The sequence below is a fragment of the Gorilla gorilla genome, chromosome 4, assembly GCF_029281585.2.
Source record: "Gorilla gorilla gorilla isolate KB3781 chromosome 4, NHGRI_mGorGor1-v2.1_pri, whole genome shotgun sequence".
Classification (NCBI taxonomy): domain Eukaryota; kingdom Metazoa; phylum Chordata; class Mammalia; order Primates; family Hominidae; genus Gorilla; species Gorilla gorilla.
This window is the reverse complement of record NC_073228.2, coordinates 136,493,443-136,511,249: the sequence shown is the minus strand read 5'-3', so window position 1 is coordinate 136,511,249 and position 17,807 is coordinate 136,493,443. Positions and strand designations below refer to the sequence as shown.

The following is a 17,807-nucleotide window of genomic DNA, read 5'->3' as shown; positions in this document are numbered from 1 at the left end:
AGATCAGCCTGACAAACACAGTGAAACCCCATCTCTACGAAAAAATACAAAAATTAGCTGGGCGTAGTGATGTGTGCCTGTAACCCCAGCTACTCAGGAGGGTGAGGCAGGAGAATCACTTGAAGCCGGGAGGCGGAGGTTGCAGTGAGCCGAGATTGCACCATTGCACTCCAGCCTGGGCGACAAGAGTGAAACTCTATCTTAAAAAAAAAAAAGAAAAGAGAATACAGCTTATTTCATACTCTCCTACTGTTCAAAATCTGTTGTGCAAAGTAAGAGAACAAAGAGAAGTGATGCTTTTCAGAAAAAAAGAGCGAATATACTGTGGACTGGAAGGAACTTCATTGTCCATGTAACAGATATAAAATTGACTGTAAAAGGCATGTGCTCGCAATGTCGAAGTCTCTATGAGTACAGAAGGACACAGACTGTATTACCTGTGTCTAACTTGTGCTGTTTCTCTTGTTTCTCCTGGTTGACTTGTTGGACAGTTCGATCTAAGTCTATTCCTTGTAGCTTAGCTGCTTGTTGTGCAATTTTTCTTTCAACATCTTTAAGTTCCATCTTAAGAATATAACAAAATTATTTCCTTTAATAAATTTACTGCATTATTCAAAATCTTTAAAAATTAATTGCTCTTATCATTTATTTTTTAAATCTAAACTTATAAACCATTTCCAGATACAATTTTAGCAAAGTTTAATAGGATAAAAGTGAAATTAATTATCAGCAGTTCAAATGATGTAAACAAAAGGAAGCTGACTAAAGATGAAAAACAAACAGAACTGTCTTAATTTTTAAATTTATGAATTAAAAAGTTTAAACCCAGGGATGTAAACTAAGCAGTTGCTCCCTGAGGGTATCTGAAATTCAGGATGGGGAATTCTAAACACAACCTGTACCTGAATACTAGCTACTATTTTTAACTCTCACACTTCAAATTCAAGCCACCATGGAACAAGTTTTATTCTGCCTTAAACTACAATAAACTTACCTGGAACCTCTCCATAATTGTAACATCTGTCAGGCATACTTTAGCACTTTCTTCTTCAGGCATTATTGTACCCAAGAGTGTTTCTTGTTCTTCTATGTCGTTCTTTAGGCGCTGTATATCTCTATTGACATTCTGCAGTTTGTTTCTTAATTCTGGTATTTCCTTCTCCTTCAAATCAATTATGCTTTGCCTAAATAGAAAACACAATTAAAAATAAAGTATCTGATGTTTCTCACAGTTAGACTGAGGTTATGTATTTTTAGGAAGAATACCACAGAAGTGACATTGTGTTCTTTTCAGGGTATCGTATCAGTGGATATGGAATCATGATATCAATATGTCTTATTACTGATGATGTTAATCCTTATTCACTTGGCTAAGATGGTGTCGGCCAGGTTTCTCCACTGTGAAGTTACTGTTTTGGTCTTTGTAATTAACAAGTATCTTAGGAGAGAAATGTTGAGACTATGTAAATATCTTGCTTCTCAACTTTCTGCCTACTGATTTTAGTATCCACTGACAGATCTTGCTTGCAATAATTATTACTGTGGTGTTTGTCAAACTGAGAAATATTCTACTAATGAACTGGTCATATTGACCAAAAGTGTTAAGGTCATGAAAGATAAAGACAGATTGTTACACACTGCAGGAGCCTAAGGAGAAATAACAACTAGATGCTATGTGGGATCCTGCACGGAACCCTGAAACAGAAAAGGCATTGATGGAAAAACTGCTAAATTCGATATGGTCTGTAATTTAGTTAGTAGCATTATACCAATGTTAATCCTGGTTTTGATACCTGTATTATAACAGAGTACATAAATTGTTAACATCAGGAGGAGCTGGATGAGGGATATATATGAATAATTTGTATTATTTTTATAATTTTTCTGTAATCCTAACATTATTTCAAAATAAAAATTTTTTAAATTACAGGAAAAAAAGGAAGGAAGCCAGCCACTAAGTGAAATGCTACATGGGTTTAAGGTACAAAATGTCAACCCATTTTACTGGTACTCACTACTGTAGCTAATGAATTACCACCTCCATGGCAGGTACTGGCAACTATTTTTGCTGATGCCTCTGAAACAATACTATGTATTTAATCTTTTAAAAAAAAATTTACTTCAGAAATATTCCAAATTCTTATTTAAAATTATATTGAATTAGTATGACAGAGCAGTAGAATAAATTAAACTGGTCTCTAATAGGAGTCTTATTATAAACGTAAAGAATAACCAGAAACTCAAGTGGCTATTACTTAATGATTTTTTAAAAATGCAAACTAGGACCAAGAAATGCCAACCTGACCTGTGGCAACAGACCTATAGTTTTTTTTAAATTATTTATTATTTATTTATTTTTATGCTTTAAGTTCTGGGATACATGTGCAGAACGTGTGGGTTTGTTACATAGGTATACACGTGCCATGGTGGTTTGCTGCACCCATGAACCCATCATCTACATTAGGTATTTCTCCTAATGCTATCCCTCCCCTAGCCCCCCACCAGCAGACAGGCCCCAGTGTGTGTGATGTTCCCCTCCCTGTGTCCATGTGCTCTCATTGTTCAACTCCCACTTATGAGTGAGAACATGCAATGTTTGGTTTTCTGCTCCTGTGTTAGTTTGCTGAGAATGATGGTTTCCAGCTTCATCCATGTCCCTGCAAGGGACATGAACTCATCCTTTTATATGGCTGCATAGTTACTCCATGGTGTATATGTGCCACATTTTCTTTATCTAGTCTATCATTGATGGACATTTGGGTTGGTTCCAAGTCTTTGCTATCGTGAACAGTGCCGCAATAAACATACGTGTGCATGTCAGACCTATAGTTTTTTTTTATACCACAGAAATAGGAGGTATTCTTATTCCACATAATAAATATGAAGGTATGCAGATTATGAGTAATTCCATGCCAATGTTTCCTCTTGAACACTGTTGTCACAGATTAGTAGTTGGCCTTAAATTATGTGCCCAATATCTAAAAAGTGACACAGCTATGACAGCCTAATAATGATGGCCAAGCATTTATTGAACTGGGGACATCTCTGTGAAGAACTGTAGGTATACATACAATTTTAACCCTATTTTTACATTTTCATACACACACACAAAATCTTTCATCAATATGGTCTAGGTTTTGGTGCCTTCTTTTTTGATGATTACATAAGATGTTAAAAGAAGTTTTCTGGCCGGGTGTGATGGCTCATGCCTTTAATATCAGCACTTTGGGAGGCTGAGGCTGGTGAATCACCTGAGGTCAGGAGTTCAAGACCAGCCTGGCCAACATGGTGAAACCCCATCTCTACTAAAAATACAAAAAATCAGCTGGGCGTGGTGAAGGGCGCCTGTAATCCCAGCTACTTGGGAAGCTGAGGCAAGAGAACTGCTTAAACCCGGGAGGTGGAGGTTGCGGTGAGCTGAGATTGTGCCACTGCACTCTCTGGGTTTCTTTTTCTTTTTTTAAATTTATGATATTTTATTTTTTATTTTCAAGAGTTAATTTTTCTCACGATTCACAAGGTTTTTTAAAATTATTTTCAATAGATAAATCATAATTGCAAACATTTATGGGGTACAATGTGATGTTCTGATATATGTACACAATGTACAATGATTAAATAAAGGTAATTTAACATATCCATTACCTTGCCTGCCTATCATTTTTTATAGACAGACATTTGAAATTTACTCTTTGGATTTCTGTTTTTTTCAGAAACTCAATTCACCTATTTTTAGACAGCATTCCTTTTCTAAGGGGATTGTGTGTAAAAAGGGTCACACAGATATGGTACTGAAAAAAACCTGTGGGAGAAATACCAATTGAGTTTGTATTTAAATGAGGTGCTATAATAAATGAATCTGAGTCAGTACTAGACAAAATGATAAACAGGTACATTTTCAGCTGAGATCTCAGTCATGATGTTAGTTTTATATTAGGTACTGGTGAATTTGAGGCTTTAAATGAAAATATTTCCCGCAAAGAAGATAAACAAGATATGGCTCCCCACTACCTCTCTGAGCTCATCTTCCACAACTTTTCCCTTTGGCCTTCAGGTCAAATATGTCTCAGAGATTTTGCACTGCCTAGAATATTCTTCTTCTGGACAACTGCATGGCTGACTCCCTCACTTCTCTCAAGTTTCCACTCCACTGCCACCTTCATCAAGTCCCCTCCTACCACCCTTCAGCTAGTCCCTATTCCCTTATCTTGCTGTATTTTTCTCGATGCCCCTGATCATCCCCTGGCATATTATATATTTACTTATTTGTCATCCATCTCCTCCCCACTGGGATATAAACTCCATGAGGGCAGGGACTTTGTCCATTTTGTTTACTGCTGTATTACCTGCACTCCAGCAGACTGCCTATATTGGTTGCATGAATAGACAGTTCTCATGATAGTGGTGGCATCAAGGGCATATTCTAAAGGTGAAAAAGCAAATGGCGCACAGATAAATTTAATCTTGTTACTTTACCCCTCTTCACCAATAACCTTCCACCTAAGTGACTATCATAAATAGACCTCCACAATATCTCTGAAAGTGACCCCACGAGATATCTGAAAGTAGTATCCTAACCAGAGGTGGAAGGAAGCTTAATGATCATGTAAATCAATCCCCTCACTTTACGTGGGGGATACGAAGGCCCAAATAGGTTAAGTAACATCCCTAAGGTCACCCAGCAGAGTTGGAATTTGAAATCAACCTGAATGCACTCTTAGGCAATTGCTTTCCCATATTTAAAAAAAAAAAAAAAAGTCCTCTTGGTTGGGCATGGTGGCTTATGCCTGCAATCCTAGCACTTTGGGAGGCTGAGGTAGAAGGATTGTTTGAGCTTAGGAGTTCGAGGCTTCGATGAACTATAATCAATCACACCACTACACTCCAGCCTGGGTGACAGGAGAAAGACCCTATCTATCAATCAATCAAGTCCTCTTAATTCATTATTGACCTTTCATTTGTGGATTTATTTAAACTTAAAAAAAAGTGTTTTATAATGTTATTTCCTACCATTGGGAAGAAGACTTCCTCTCTCATTTGTCCCAAACTCATCCTTCTCCAGTTTTCCAGAATGGCCCACTGACATTCTGTTAGAGCTTGCTAAACAAACAGGGGTTCATCATTTCCCTGCTCTTCGGGTCTTCAAGTTTTGGTTTCTTTATAAAAATGGTTTCCTCACACACGTGTCCTCACTTAGCAGCCCTGCCAGCATCTTGGTCCATTTTCAGTGCTTCCTCTAGGCCTTTTCTAGCTTCAGGTTCTCTTAAAATGTGTGGTTACCAGCCATTTACCTGGCTAACCTAGCTGAGCCCAGTCATCCCATGAAACCATGAAAAACTAATCACTGCAAGACAGTTTTGAGGGGGTTTGTTACACAGCAATAAATAACGGGAATAGACACTACAGTTCTCATTCATCCAGCAAATAGTTATCAAAGTTACAATATAGAATATACAAATGTGTGGTTGCCTAGTCTCTAGGTAACCAGAATGGCACACAGATGCTACTGCAGATATAGGGTTAGGCAGATTCAAATCAGCCACAAGTACTTTGACACTCTTCCCATCAAGAGATACAGTATCCTCCCTCACTGAATCTTGGGAGTTTCTGTGACCACTCTAACCAACAGAAAAAGAAGTGTCACCATGCCAGTTTCTTGGTCTAGGCCTTAAAGGACTAGCAGCTTCTACCTCCTGTTCATGGAATACTTACCCTTAGGATACTCTGTTTAGTAACCCAGTCACTATGCTGCCAAAAGCCCAAGATGCATGCAGAGGCCATGTGAAGATGTCCTATTTTGACAGCCCCAGCTGAGCTCCCAGACAACAGTGAGCATCACTGTCAGTCATGTGAGCCATCAAGAACATCCAGCTCGGTTACGCTTTGAGACGACTGCAGCCAACATCTGACTGCAACCGTAAGACCCCAAGTGAAAGCCACCTAGCTGAGCCCAGTCATACCACAGAACCATGAAAAATTAATTATTGTGAGACAGATTTGAGGTTTGTTACATAGCAATAAATAATTGGAACAGACATTACAGTTCTCATTCATTTAGCAAATAGTCATCAAAGTTGCAATATACAAGGAACTGTGGAGATACAACAATGAGTAAGACATGCACCTTACTCTTAGAGGGGAAACTGTGGCCCAGCACGGTGGCTCACACCTGTAATCCCAGCACTTTGGGAGGCTGAGGCAGGCGATTGCCTGAGGTGAGGAGTTTGAAACCAGTCTGGCCAACATGGTGAAACCCTCTCTCTACTAAAAATACAAAAAAAATTAGCCGAGCCTGGTGACGTGCGCCTGTAATCCCTCAGCACTTTGGGAGGCTGAGGCAGGGGAATTGCTTGAACCGGGGAGGTGGAGGTTGCAGTGAGCCAAGATTGCGCCACTGTACTCCAGCCTGGGCGACAAAGCAAAACTCTGTCTCAAAAAAAAAAAAAAAAAAAAAGGAGCCGTGACAGCTAGGGTCCTAAAATATAATACGATGTTAATTTCTGCCATTTATTGTATAACAGTTTAACACAGAACTAAGCTCACATTTCTACTACATGTACTTTCTACCAATTTCAAATTTTATCCATTTGATCTTTTTCTTTTCAAGATACTACCTTATTCCTCTCCTTCCTTTTTATTCTCAAACTACTGCCTCTGTCTACTCATCTCTGTGGCCCCAATAATCTGGTTTTCACCCTCGATGCTTGTGTTGGTTATCTATTGTTGCATAACAAAGTATCCCAAAACTTAGCAGCTTAAAATGACAGCACTTATTATTTCTCAGAGATATGAGGATCAAGAGATACGCTTCTGACTCAGGGTCTTGCATGAAGTCACAATCAAGCTGTCAGCCAGGACTGCAGTCATCTGAAGGCTTGACTGCTACAAAGTCTGCTTCCAAACTCACTTGCTCAAAGGCCTCAGGTCCTTGGCATATGGGCCTCTCCAGAGGGCTGCTTGCAACATGGCAGCTAGCTTCCCTCAGACAAGAGACAGAGGGAGACAGAGCGAGTGAGAGAGGGGAGGAATGGGGGAGAGTGAGCGAGTTCACACGAGGGTACAAGCACATTGCGAGAACAGAAGAAGCCATAGTACCTTAAATAACCTAATGTTGGAAAGGCCATGCTATCACTTCTGCCTGTTTTATCAGTTATATAGACCAATCACGCAACAGCATGAGAGGGGACTATACAAGAGTATAAATACCAAGAGGCCAAGATTACTAGGGACCATCTTAGAAGTCGGCTGCCACAAACCACATCTTCTTAGGCCTTTCTTTCTCCTTTTCCTGAAACTCCTCCTTGGTTTTCCAGGACAATCACTTTCACTCTCCTGGTTTTTCTGCTTCCTGAGCTTTTCTCAGCCTGTTTCAGTCAATATATTAATATTAGATTAGTTTTCCTAAAATACATCTTTCACTAAATCCCTTAGGTTGGCTCCTCATCACCTATCAGAGTTACAACTAGACCTGAATATAATGTAGCCCTATCTCCCCAACATACAGGACTCAGTCCCTATAAATAATTCCCCAAACTCCAGATAACATTTCTACTGCAGCATAGGTCATACTCCTCTTCCCTTTGCACCGTGTTCTGACTTCCGTCTCCTCTCAGTTGAGCTGAATGAACTTCTCCAGGTCTTATATTCCTCTTCCTGCCTCATTCTCAAAATATTCTTCTCATTCTGTATCCATTGGCTCCTCCCTTCTTACCTAACACATCTGTTTGAATCATTTTTTAAAGCACTTTATTAAGCCTAGCTTTCTAAATGTTGAATTCTGAGAGCTTGTCTTCTTAATCAGACCATTAGCTCCTGGAGGGTCATGTCTTAGGTCTCTGGCACTAGCCTTGTTCTCTATGTTCTGGGAGACACTAAGGCAATCATCACATATTTCCTGACTTGATTTTTGTTTGTAAACAGAACATAACACGAATTTCTTGTATAAGAGATGGAAAATATAAACAACCGAAAATCATCTATGATTCATTCTTTTAGAAAGTGGAAAAGACATTAAAAACATAGTTTAAAATCTGTCTTCTGGGAGAACTTTTCAGTACTTAAATTCTTTTGCTGGGTTCAGAAAGTGGCATGTCAACAGACAGTCCTCAATCTGTGAAAATCTATGCCCACAAGCTAAGTCTTGGGAATTAAACACACATACAAAAGAACGTAAAGACTGTGTCTACCTCATAGTTTAAGAAATAAGCTTACTGGCTATGCACGGTGCTCACACCTGTGATCCCAGCACTTTGGGAGGTCAAGGTGGGCCAATCACTTGAGGCCAGGAGCTCGAGATTAGCCTGGCCAACATGGTGAAACTCTGTCTCTACTAAAAATTACAAAAATTAGCTGGGCGTGGTGGTGCGTGCCTGTAATCCCAGCTACTGAGGAAGCTGAGGCATGGGAATCGCTTCTGTGAGGTGGAGGTTGCAATGAGCCAAGATCATGCCACTGCACTCCAGCTTAGGTGACAGAGAGAAACTCTGTCTCAGAAAAAAAAAAGAAAAAGAAAAAAAGACAGGAAACAAGCTTACCTTTAAACAAAATAATTGAATCTTCTTATCATAGAAGTGATATAAGACAGGGCATACCAGCTCAGAGTCCTTACTGAGTAACTACCATCTGCCCAGGCATGAGATGGGTACCTTTTACAATGTGCTGCTACATGTACAGTGAAGGTAAATCCCATTCTTACCTCATGGGCACAAGTCCCAGCATTTCATCACGCCGCTTTTCCTTTTTTTTTAGCTCTGATTCTGTTGACTTGAGTTTATCTGGAGCAAGTCGCAGTTTAGACTGCAAATCACTGATGACTTCTTGTAACTCAGCCTCTGTCTGAAAAACTCTCTGACAAACGGGGCAACATGACTGGTTTTCGTCTGTTAGCTGAGTAATGAACTGGGAGTAAACTGCTGTGGCTCCAGCCAGCATGGCTATTTTAAGAAAATAAATTATATCACCAATGAGAAAAAAACATAAAATACAGTATTGTGAATACGGTTGTATCTTTTTCTATAAATATATGATTATTCTTGCTTTATAAATATATTATAAAAGAAATAAAAATTCTGATATTTAAAATTCCGATATTCTCTTCCAAAGAGCATGATACATTCAGATTTGTATAAATATTTTTTGGTAACACACTATAAGTATAACAAAATGCCTACTGAGAGCTTTCTATGTGCCAGGCACTGTTCTAAGGGCTTTATAACTACAATCTCATTCACGCCTCAGTACCACAGGTGGTAGTTGTGTCCTCATTTTATAGACAATGAAACACAGGAAGGTTTCAGTAACTTGCTTAAAGTCACACAGTGAGTAAGTTGTAGAGCCAGGACTGAAATCCAAGCCATTAGGCTCCATAACCAGGTTTTTAAATTCCCCATCCTTAACAGTTACCTGTGAATGAAAATTCAAAGGTGTCAAAGTATCCTGATAATATAAAGTAGACAACTTACCTCGCTGTTTTGATGATTTTTCAATTTCCTCTTTAAGCCTGTCTAAATCACTTTCAAAATCCTGGCTACCACAAACATCAAACAGCTTGTCTTCGTAACTGGACAACTGCTCTTCCTTTCTTTTTAGTTCATTATTTATATGATTTTTATTCTGCTCAGATGAAGCTAGTTCCTTGCTAAAATAAGAGAAAATATGGATTTTCATTTTAAAATAGGAGAAATTAGTTTGAAAGTTTGAGTAGGCAAAAACAAGACAAATTCTGCCAACAAATCATTACAAGAGTTTGGTATGACCAAATAATTTTTTTCAGAAGTTGAGGGACTAGTCCACTTCTGCCTTAACTCTCCCCCTAGGACACTGACTCACCTGCCAGTCCTACTCATGGGCCTGCTCCCAGAAAAATGTACACAGAATTCTGCCTGGTTTCTGGGGGTTCATGGTCTTTGATCCCAGGTTAAGCCTCAGCAAGATGCTTGCTAGGACTATTGGACAGAAAGAAGACAAGAGAACATCCCCGTAATTCCCTTTAGTCCTTTCACAAATACTACTTCCTTACTCTCCTGTAAATACTGTTTCTTTTGTATCCTCCCCCTCCTTGTTGCTGTCATCCACTTGCGTCCAGATCAGTCATTCCCTCTCATTCATCAAAGATTTTGCTTACTAGTACAATTTATCTCCACTTTAACTCTTAAACATCATCCTAGCCAACCTCAATACTCACACACAACATGGTTTTTCAATTTGCAGGTTTCGATGCATTAGCTACCATGTAATCAATTTAATGTATTCAGCATATTTTTAAAAAATGAAACAGAATAGACGGTAATATATTGGAGTAGGCTGTATGTATATGTACTACTTTGAGAAATTTGTTTCAGATAAATGTGTGTGACTGCACACATGCTTCTTCATCATGACTACCCATCCTGAGTCACAGTAAACATTTGGAAAAAAGTAACTAATATGATGGTATTTTCATTATCCTAGACTCCCTTGAGCACTTCTCATCAAGATCACCAGTGACCTAAGTGCCAAGTACAGTCTTCATCTTACTCTACCTTACGTAGCACCAAACACTGTTGACCTTCTCCTTGAAGACTATTTTCCCAAGGCACCTAGACACCACAGCTATCTGGCTCTCACCCTGGTTCCCTGGGCACATCCCAGTTTCCTTCACTTGCTCCTTTTCCTTTGCCTGCTAACATTTTAAATGTTTGTGCTTCCCAGGAATCTAATTGTAACTCCTTCCCTTTGCATAACTCTCTCAAGGTGACATACTAATGACTTTGAGTATCCCTTACATAGCAACAACTTCCAATCTCCTGAATTTCAAACTCCAATATTGTATTCCCTCACAGATACTTCCACAAGAAACACAGATTAAACACCACCAAAGCCAAGTCCTCTACTTTCCTCAAAAATCTGTGTGGAATTTTTGACCTGCTTATCCAACCACTATCCAAGGTAACATCTGAGAAACATGATCACTTTTTATTATGGATTACTCACAGAAATGAAAATAGAATTTTTAAATTTTAATCTTCATAGGTCTACAAATTTTCAAGGGACAAGAGGCCTAAATTACTATCCGTTACCATTTTACTTAATTTGTAAAATATGAGGGGTCTTCAAAATGTTCATGGAAAATGTGTATTATAAAAAAAACTATGCATAAAGTTCAAAATGTTTTGCACTGAAACAAACTCATACTAACTTGTTATAACATGTCTGAATAGGATCTAGTTTAAGGCACTAACAAGGTTAAGACATCAGTTTGAAAAGAGCCCCAGTTAAACTGAAGCAAGAACAAATATCAAATTTATGGTGAAGTGTGGGTGGAAGAATGGTGAAATCATTGATACTTTACAACAAGTTTATGAGATCAATGCCCCAAACAAATCAGCAGTTTACAAATGGATAACTCAGTTTAAGAAGGGATGAGACGATATTAAAGATGAAGCCCACAGTGACAGACTGTTCACATCAATTTGTGAGGAAAAAAATCATCTTCTTCATGCCCTAACTGAAGAAGATCAATGATTAACAGCAGAAACAATAGCCAACACCATAGACACCTCAATTGATTCAGGTTACACAATTCTGACTGAAAAATTAAAGTTGAGTAAACGTTCTACTTGATGGATGCCCAAAATCATTGCTTCCAGATCAGCTGCAGACAACAGCAGAACTTCCTCAATAAGTGGGATCAAGTTCCTAAAGCATTTCTTCAAAGAATTGTAACAGGAGGTGATGGAATGTGGCTTTACCAGTACAATCCTGAAGACAAAGCACAATGAAAGCAATGGCTAACAAGTGGTGGAAGTGGTCCAGTCAAAGCAAAAGCAGACCAGATAAGAGCAAAGGTCATGGCAACAGTTGTTTGGGATGCTCAAGGCATTTTGCTTGCTGACTTTCTGGAGGGCCAAAGGAAGGTAACAACTGCTTATTATGAGAGTGTTCTGAGAAAGCTAGCCAAAGCATTAGCAGAAAAATGCCCAGGAAAGCTTCACCAGAGAGTCCTTTTCCACCACAACAATGTTCCTGCTCATTCCTCTCATCAAACAAGGGCCATTTGCAAGAGTTTCGATGGGAAATCATTAGGCATCCACCTTACAGTCCTGATTTGGCTCCTCCTGTCTTCTAGTTTCTTAATCTTAAAAAAATCTTTAAAGGGCACCCATTTTTATGCTAACAATGTAAAAAAGACTACACTGACATGGTTAAATTCCCAGGACCCTCAGTTCTTTAGGACTGAACTAAATTGCTGGTATCACTGCTCAGAAGAGTCTTGAACTTGATGGAGCTTATGTTGAGAAATACAGTTTATTTAAAATTTTTATCTTTTAATTCCATTTTTCCATGAACTTTCTGAAGTCTCCTTGTATGCAAGAACTAAAGTTTATCAATATAACATACCATTTCATGACAATAAATTATTTTACAACAATTAAACAGGTAAGCATGAAATAAGAGATTTCTATTACATCTCCAAATGTTGCAACTTACTTCAATTTGGCAAGTCTGTCCCTGGTCTGATTAATTTCTTTTGATTTACTATGTAGCCAGTCTTCAAGCTGTTTTTTGTTGGGAAAATATCCCAACAGTGAGGTTAATTCATCACTGTGCCTAGATTTTATTTTTCTGATTTGTTCATCTTTGTCAGCCTATAGGTAAAAAAAAAAAATCTTTTAAAAATAAAGTCTATATCTCCACATATATCAAGAACAAAAATAAATCCTAGACTGACTAAAGTTCTAAGCTTAAAACTATAAAAATATGAAAATAAAATATAAAATTTCTTAAAGTTCTTAAAGTCTTCAAGTGGGGATGGTCTTTCTAAGCCTTAAGAGTGGAGTACCAAGTCGAACAATATAAAATTTTAAAACTTGTGTATGTTAAAAGTTAAGAGTGATGTGCATGTGTGTATATACATATATATACATTTCTGTATTAACTTTTTGTAATTAAACAATAACTTTTAAGCTTGAAAGTCTATTATATAGAGTACTAAGCTCACTTAGCCTCTAAAATATAGTCAATACCAACTTAATACCTTATAGTCTATGACTTATGAGTGCAAGGTAGGCTATTTTAAGTACCAGACAGTATAATTAGAACAAAAAGAAAAATCATACTTTGTCTTTGGTCAGCATCTCCATTTGGGTACGTGTTGTTGTATGATGGTTTAACTGCTCCATCTCCTGGTCAAGTTTACGCAGGGTCCTGTCTAAGTCTGCTTTTTCATTTTGGAGACTTATTACTTCCATTTTTAAGGTTTCTACATTGCTGTTTTTCTCAGCCTTGCTTAACTCACGTTCCTAGTCAATAATTCATACAAATGCAAAGGTGTTATATATTTTGTGCAAGAATTAAAATAATGACAAAGTGTATTAGAAATTAACTACTCCTCAGAATGTTCCAAATATTACTGTTTGTATCCAACAAGAGAAAAAAACATAAGGCACTATATATGCTCTAAGGTATATCTTATTAAAGTGATCTTACTATGTTATAATGGTGGAGAATTAGTAAATAAACCTAGAAGGGTCAAACAGGAAAGAAATGTGAGAATTAGTGTAAAATTAGGAGACATGTGTCTAAGTACACAGATTAGTGAGTCCTCAGTCAACAATTAAATATTTATTATGTCCCCATGTAATTCACTATATTGCCTGGTATGTAGAAACTATAAAAATAGTGTGATGTGGTCCCTGACCAAGTATCTCCCCACTCCAACAAGACAACACTGATGAAGTGCTAAACTGACAAAAATGTATGCTACAATGGTGAGTTATGGAGCAAAAATAAATGTTTACATAAATTATCAAGATGGGCTTTAAGAAGTTTGCCATGCTTTAGAATGCTTACTTTGGTAATGGAGATGTGAAGGAGGAGGACGGACTAGAAGCAAGAAAGAAAATACGGAAATACCTGAAAAGATTGGCTAAGGAAGGTTTTACCACAGAAAAAGTAATAATACAGCAAAAATCATCTAGAATTACAACGTGTGTGACCTAGAGGAAAAATACTTGCTTTTTTAAAACTTTGGCAAGTGTTCTTTTTCTTTTTTTTTTTTTGAGATGGAGTCTCACTCTGTCACCCAGGCTGGAGAGCAGTGGTGCGATCTTGGCTCACTGCAACCTCTGCCTCCCAGGTTCAAGCGATTCTCCTGCCCTGGCCTCCCAAGTAGCTGGGATTACAGGCACATGCCACCACGCCCAGCTAATTTTTGTATTTTTAGTAGAGACGGGGTTTCACCATGTTGACTGGACGGGTCTTGAACTCCCGACCTCACGTTATATGCCTGCCTTGGCCTCCCAAAGTGCTGAGATTACAGGTGTGAGACACCGCACCCGGCCTGGTAAGTGTTCTTAATCAAGGTGCTCATAAGAATTAGCCAGTTTTGCTGTGTTTTGAATGTACATTTCTATGCCCCATTCTCAGAGATTTTGATTTGGAAGGTCTGAAGCTTTAAGGTCTGAGTACAGTATGTTTAAAAAGCTCCCTATGTGATTCTAATTTTCAGCCTATCGGGTTGTAGAACCAAAGAGTCAGAAGATCAAGATATTCAGATGAATTCATTTTACATGAGAATAAGACAAAGTTGATGTTTTTATTAAAATGCTATAATCTTAGGATCAAAAATAGACAAAATAGTTCTAAAAGTATTATATCTTAAAATTATTAGATTATTCAAACAATATCTTACAGCTTTTATGAGCTCCTGGTCCAGTTCAAGAATCCTGTCTGAAGATCCTTCCAACTGCTGTAATTCATACTTCACATTTTTCAGCTCACTCTGCTTCTTACTTAGGATTTCTGATTTTAACTCAATTATTCTTCCCAGTCCAGTTTTCTTATCTCTTATCTCATCTATCTGTTTTTGTTTCAGAGTCTCTTTTTCTGCAAAGTCATTCTAAATGCGTATGTAAAGAATGAGCATTAATAATTTACTAAACAATTTAAGAAAAAGTTTTTTAATTGCAAAAGGAATATATGTACACTGAAGAAAATACAAAAAAGTACAGTCATGTGTTGCTCAGCAGGGTTATATTCTGAGAAATGCATCATTAGGCAATTTTATCATTGTGTGAACATCAGAATGTATTTACATAAGCCTACATGGTATAGCTTAATACACACATAGACTATATGGTATAGCCTATTGTTTATGGGCTACAAACCTATACAGCATATTACTGTACTGAATACTTTGGCAACTGTAACACGATGATAAATATTTATGTATCTAAACATATCTAGACACAGAAAACATACAGTAAAATACAGTATTATAATTTTATGGGACCAATGTCAAATACGTGGTCTATCACTGACCAAAACATGTGGTTCAAGACTGTATTTTAAAAACAATCAAAACCATTACCCAGAGATAATCATTAACTGGAGCAAATGTTTTCTCTGCAATTAGTTTTTAAAAATTTTTACTTAAAACCAAATAAAAAATGTAGGTTTACATTTTCTTCATATTTTTATCTTTATATACTTAAGAACATTTGCTTCAATAAAGGTTTTTCTGCCTTGTAGCAGATTTTATCCTAACACTAATAGAAAAATATGCCAAAATGGAGTCCAACCAAAAATTAAAACAATTCAAGTAGAGAATATGATGCAAACAAAATAACAAATACTGTATTTCAAAATACTTGCCATCAGTTGGTTGGCAGTTTTTGCTTCCCCTTCTTGTCTCTCTCTCACAAGTTTGTGAAAATTTTTAATCTGTCTTTCACTGAATGGTCCACGCTCAAAGCCATCCAATTCTAGCTGTGTTGCCAAAGACTGAATTAATGAATCTCTAGCTCGGATATGTTCTTGATGGCGATCTGCTTGCAGCTGTAGACGACCTTTAAAAAAAAAAAAAAAAAAATCTCATAATTTTTTTTTCAACTGGTGCTTAAAAAGTTGAGATAGCTGTAGATTCATGAGTTATAAAAAATAATGCAGTGTGTCTCTTGTACATTTTGCCCAGTTTTCCCCAATGATAACATTTTGCAAAACTGCAGTAAAATATCACAACCAGAATACTGATATTGATATAATTCATCAATCTTATTCAAATTTCCCCAATTTTATTTGTACCCCTGAGCATGTGTATGTGTGTGTATTAAGTTCTATATAATTTTATCACCTGTGTCGGTTCATATATCCACTATGGCAGTCAAGATACTGAACAGTTCCAATACTACAAGAACTCTCTTTTTGTTCTAATCATAACCATACCTAGCTCCCTCCTGTCCTTTCTCTTACCCAGTATCCCTGGCAACCACTAATTTCTCCACTATTTCTAAAATTTTGACATTATAAAAATGTTATATAAATGGAAACATACTGTGTATAGCCTTTTAAGATTGGCTTTTCACTCAGCATAAGTCCTTGGAGATTCCTCATTCATACAGAAAATGTATAATATCATAGTAGGAAAAATGACCAAATAAACATTTTGTCCTACCCTGTTCAACAAGCAGTTCTGATTTTTCCTGATTGAGAAGCCTAGATTCTTTATTTAGTTTTTCCAGTTCACGATGACAGTCTACCAATTTCCTTTCTTTCTCCCTTACTGTTCTCTGGTGATTGTGATATAAGTCATTTAGTTGCTCATCAGTCCCTTGAAAAACCTGTGTAACACCAAAATAAAAAGCTTTAATGTACAAGCATAAGAAAATATGATCACTTTGAGGTACCAAATATAAACCAAACCTTATTCAATATCCTTCATTTTAACATATACATAGAAGTAACAAGATCTGTATTTGTTTTTTTCCAATGTGGATGGCAAAATGGATTCAAATAAAGTTAATTACAATAATCCCAAAATTTTGAAGCAGAACAAAATTCTACCACCACAAACCTTTTCCATTTTCTCTTCCAGTTCACTATTATCTTTCTCCATTTGCTTCTTTCGGCTATCCAAGGCTTTAATTTCATTGTCAAGTTTCATTATTTTAGAGAGATTATGTTCAATTTCTTTTAGACGATTCTGAAAATAAAGAAACATTACATAAATAAAACTCACTATAGCTTACATGGCTGATAGATGAAGACAAGTAAGATACTCCAGGTCCAGGCATTTAGTAAAAGTGATCTCATTTAAGGCTAACAATAACACTGTAGAGCGGGCCTAGAGAAACTGAAGTTCAGAGACATTAAGTAACTTGGCCCAAGTCCTCACAGCTAGTAGAGAGAAGCAGGAATTAAATTCCACTTCTAACTCCAAACACCATGTCCTGTCCTCAACACCTGCCACAAAAGTCATTATTCATTCATTGGGCATTTAGAGTTACTTAATCCTTAAAAAGGTAACTATTTAATGTATTTTTTTAAGTCAGGACTACTGAGAAGGCTAGAAATTCATGGTGAGTTACCAATGCATTCTGAGCCTATAGGCAAATTTACATGAAGAGTATACTTTAATCCAAAGCTTGCTCAACCACAGAGGACTCTGAGCAAGTAAAGTACAACAAAGGAGCTCAGTGGCCTGCTCTGAGGCTCGCTTCCAGAGACAGCTGGTTGCCTCATCTCCCAGGAATACTGGGATCTGGTTCGGGGCATTCTCTTATTGGATGATGCTGGGGATATTCTTCTAGTGTTTGCCTCTATGATTCCAAAACTGACCAACTCTTCTTCTAAGACATTTTTACAACCTACTTTTATTATTATTATTTCAAATGCAGAGACAAGGTCTTGCTATGTTGCCCTGGCTGGAGTGGCTATTCACAGGTGCAATAACAGTGCAATACAACTTGAACTCCTGGGCTCAAGTGTTCCTCCCACCTCAGCCTCCAAGTAGCTGAGACTATAAGTATGTACCACCATGCCCAGCAGAA

General features: G+C 37.4%; 1 protein-coding gene across 4 annotated transcripts in view; it reads right to left on the bottom strand.

Moving 5' to 3' along the window:
* Positions 1–17,807, bottom strand: part of RAD50 (RAD50 double strand break repair protein) — an 89,469-nt gene that overhangs the window by 40,068 nt on the left and 31,594 nt on the right. For all 4 annotated transcript variants that reach the window (XM_019027582.3, XM_004042473.5, XM_055386572.2 and 1 more), the window contains exons 6-15: positions 16,832–16,960; positions 16,433–16,598; positions 15,634–15,827; positions 14,672–14,878; positions 13,098–13,280; positions 12,469–12,626; positions 9,462–9,637; positions 8,696–8,933; positions 995–1,184; positions 438–564 (exon numbers count right to left, since the gene is read on the bottom strand). In XM_019027582.3, the coding sequence (XP_018883127.1) occupies positions 438–564; positions 995–1,184; positions 8,696–8,933; positions 9,462–9,637; positions 12,469–12,626; positions 13,098–13,280; positions 14,672–14,878; positions 15,634–15,827; positions 16,433–16,598; positions 16,832–16,960 (1,768 nt within the window). The remainder of the gene's footprint in view (positions 1–437; positions 565–994; positions 1,185–8,695; positions 8,934–9,461; positions 9,638–12,468; positions 12,627–13,097; positions 13,281–14,671; positions 14,879–15,633; positions 15,828–16,432; positions 16,599–16,831; positions 16,961–17,807) is intronic.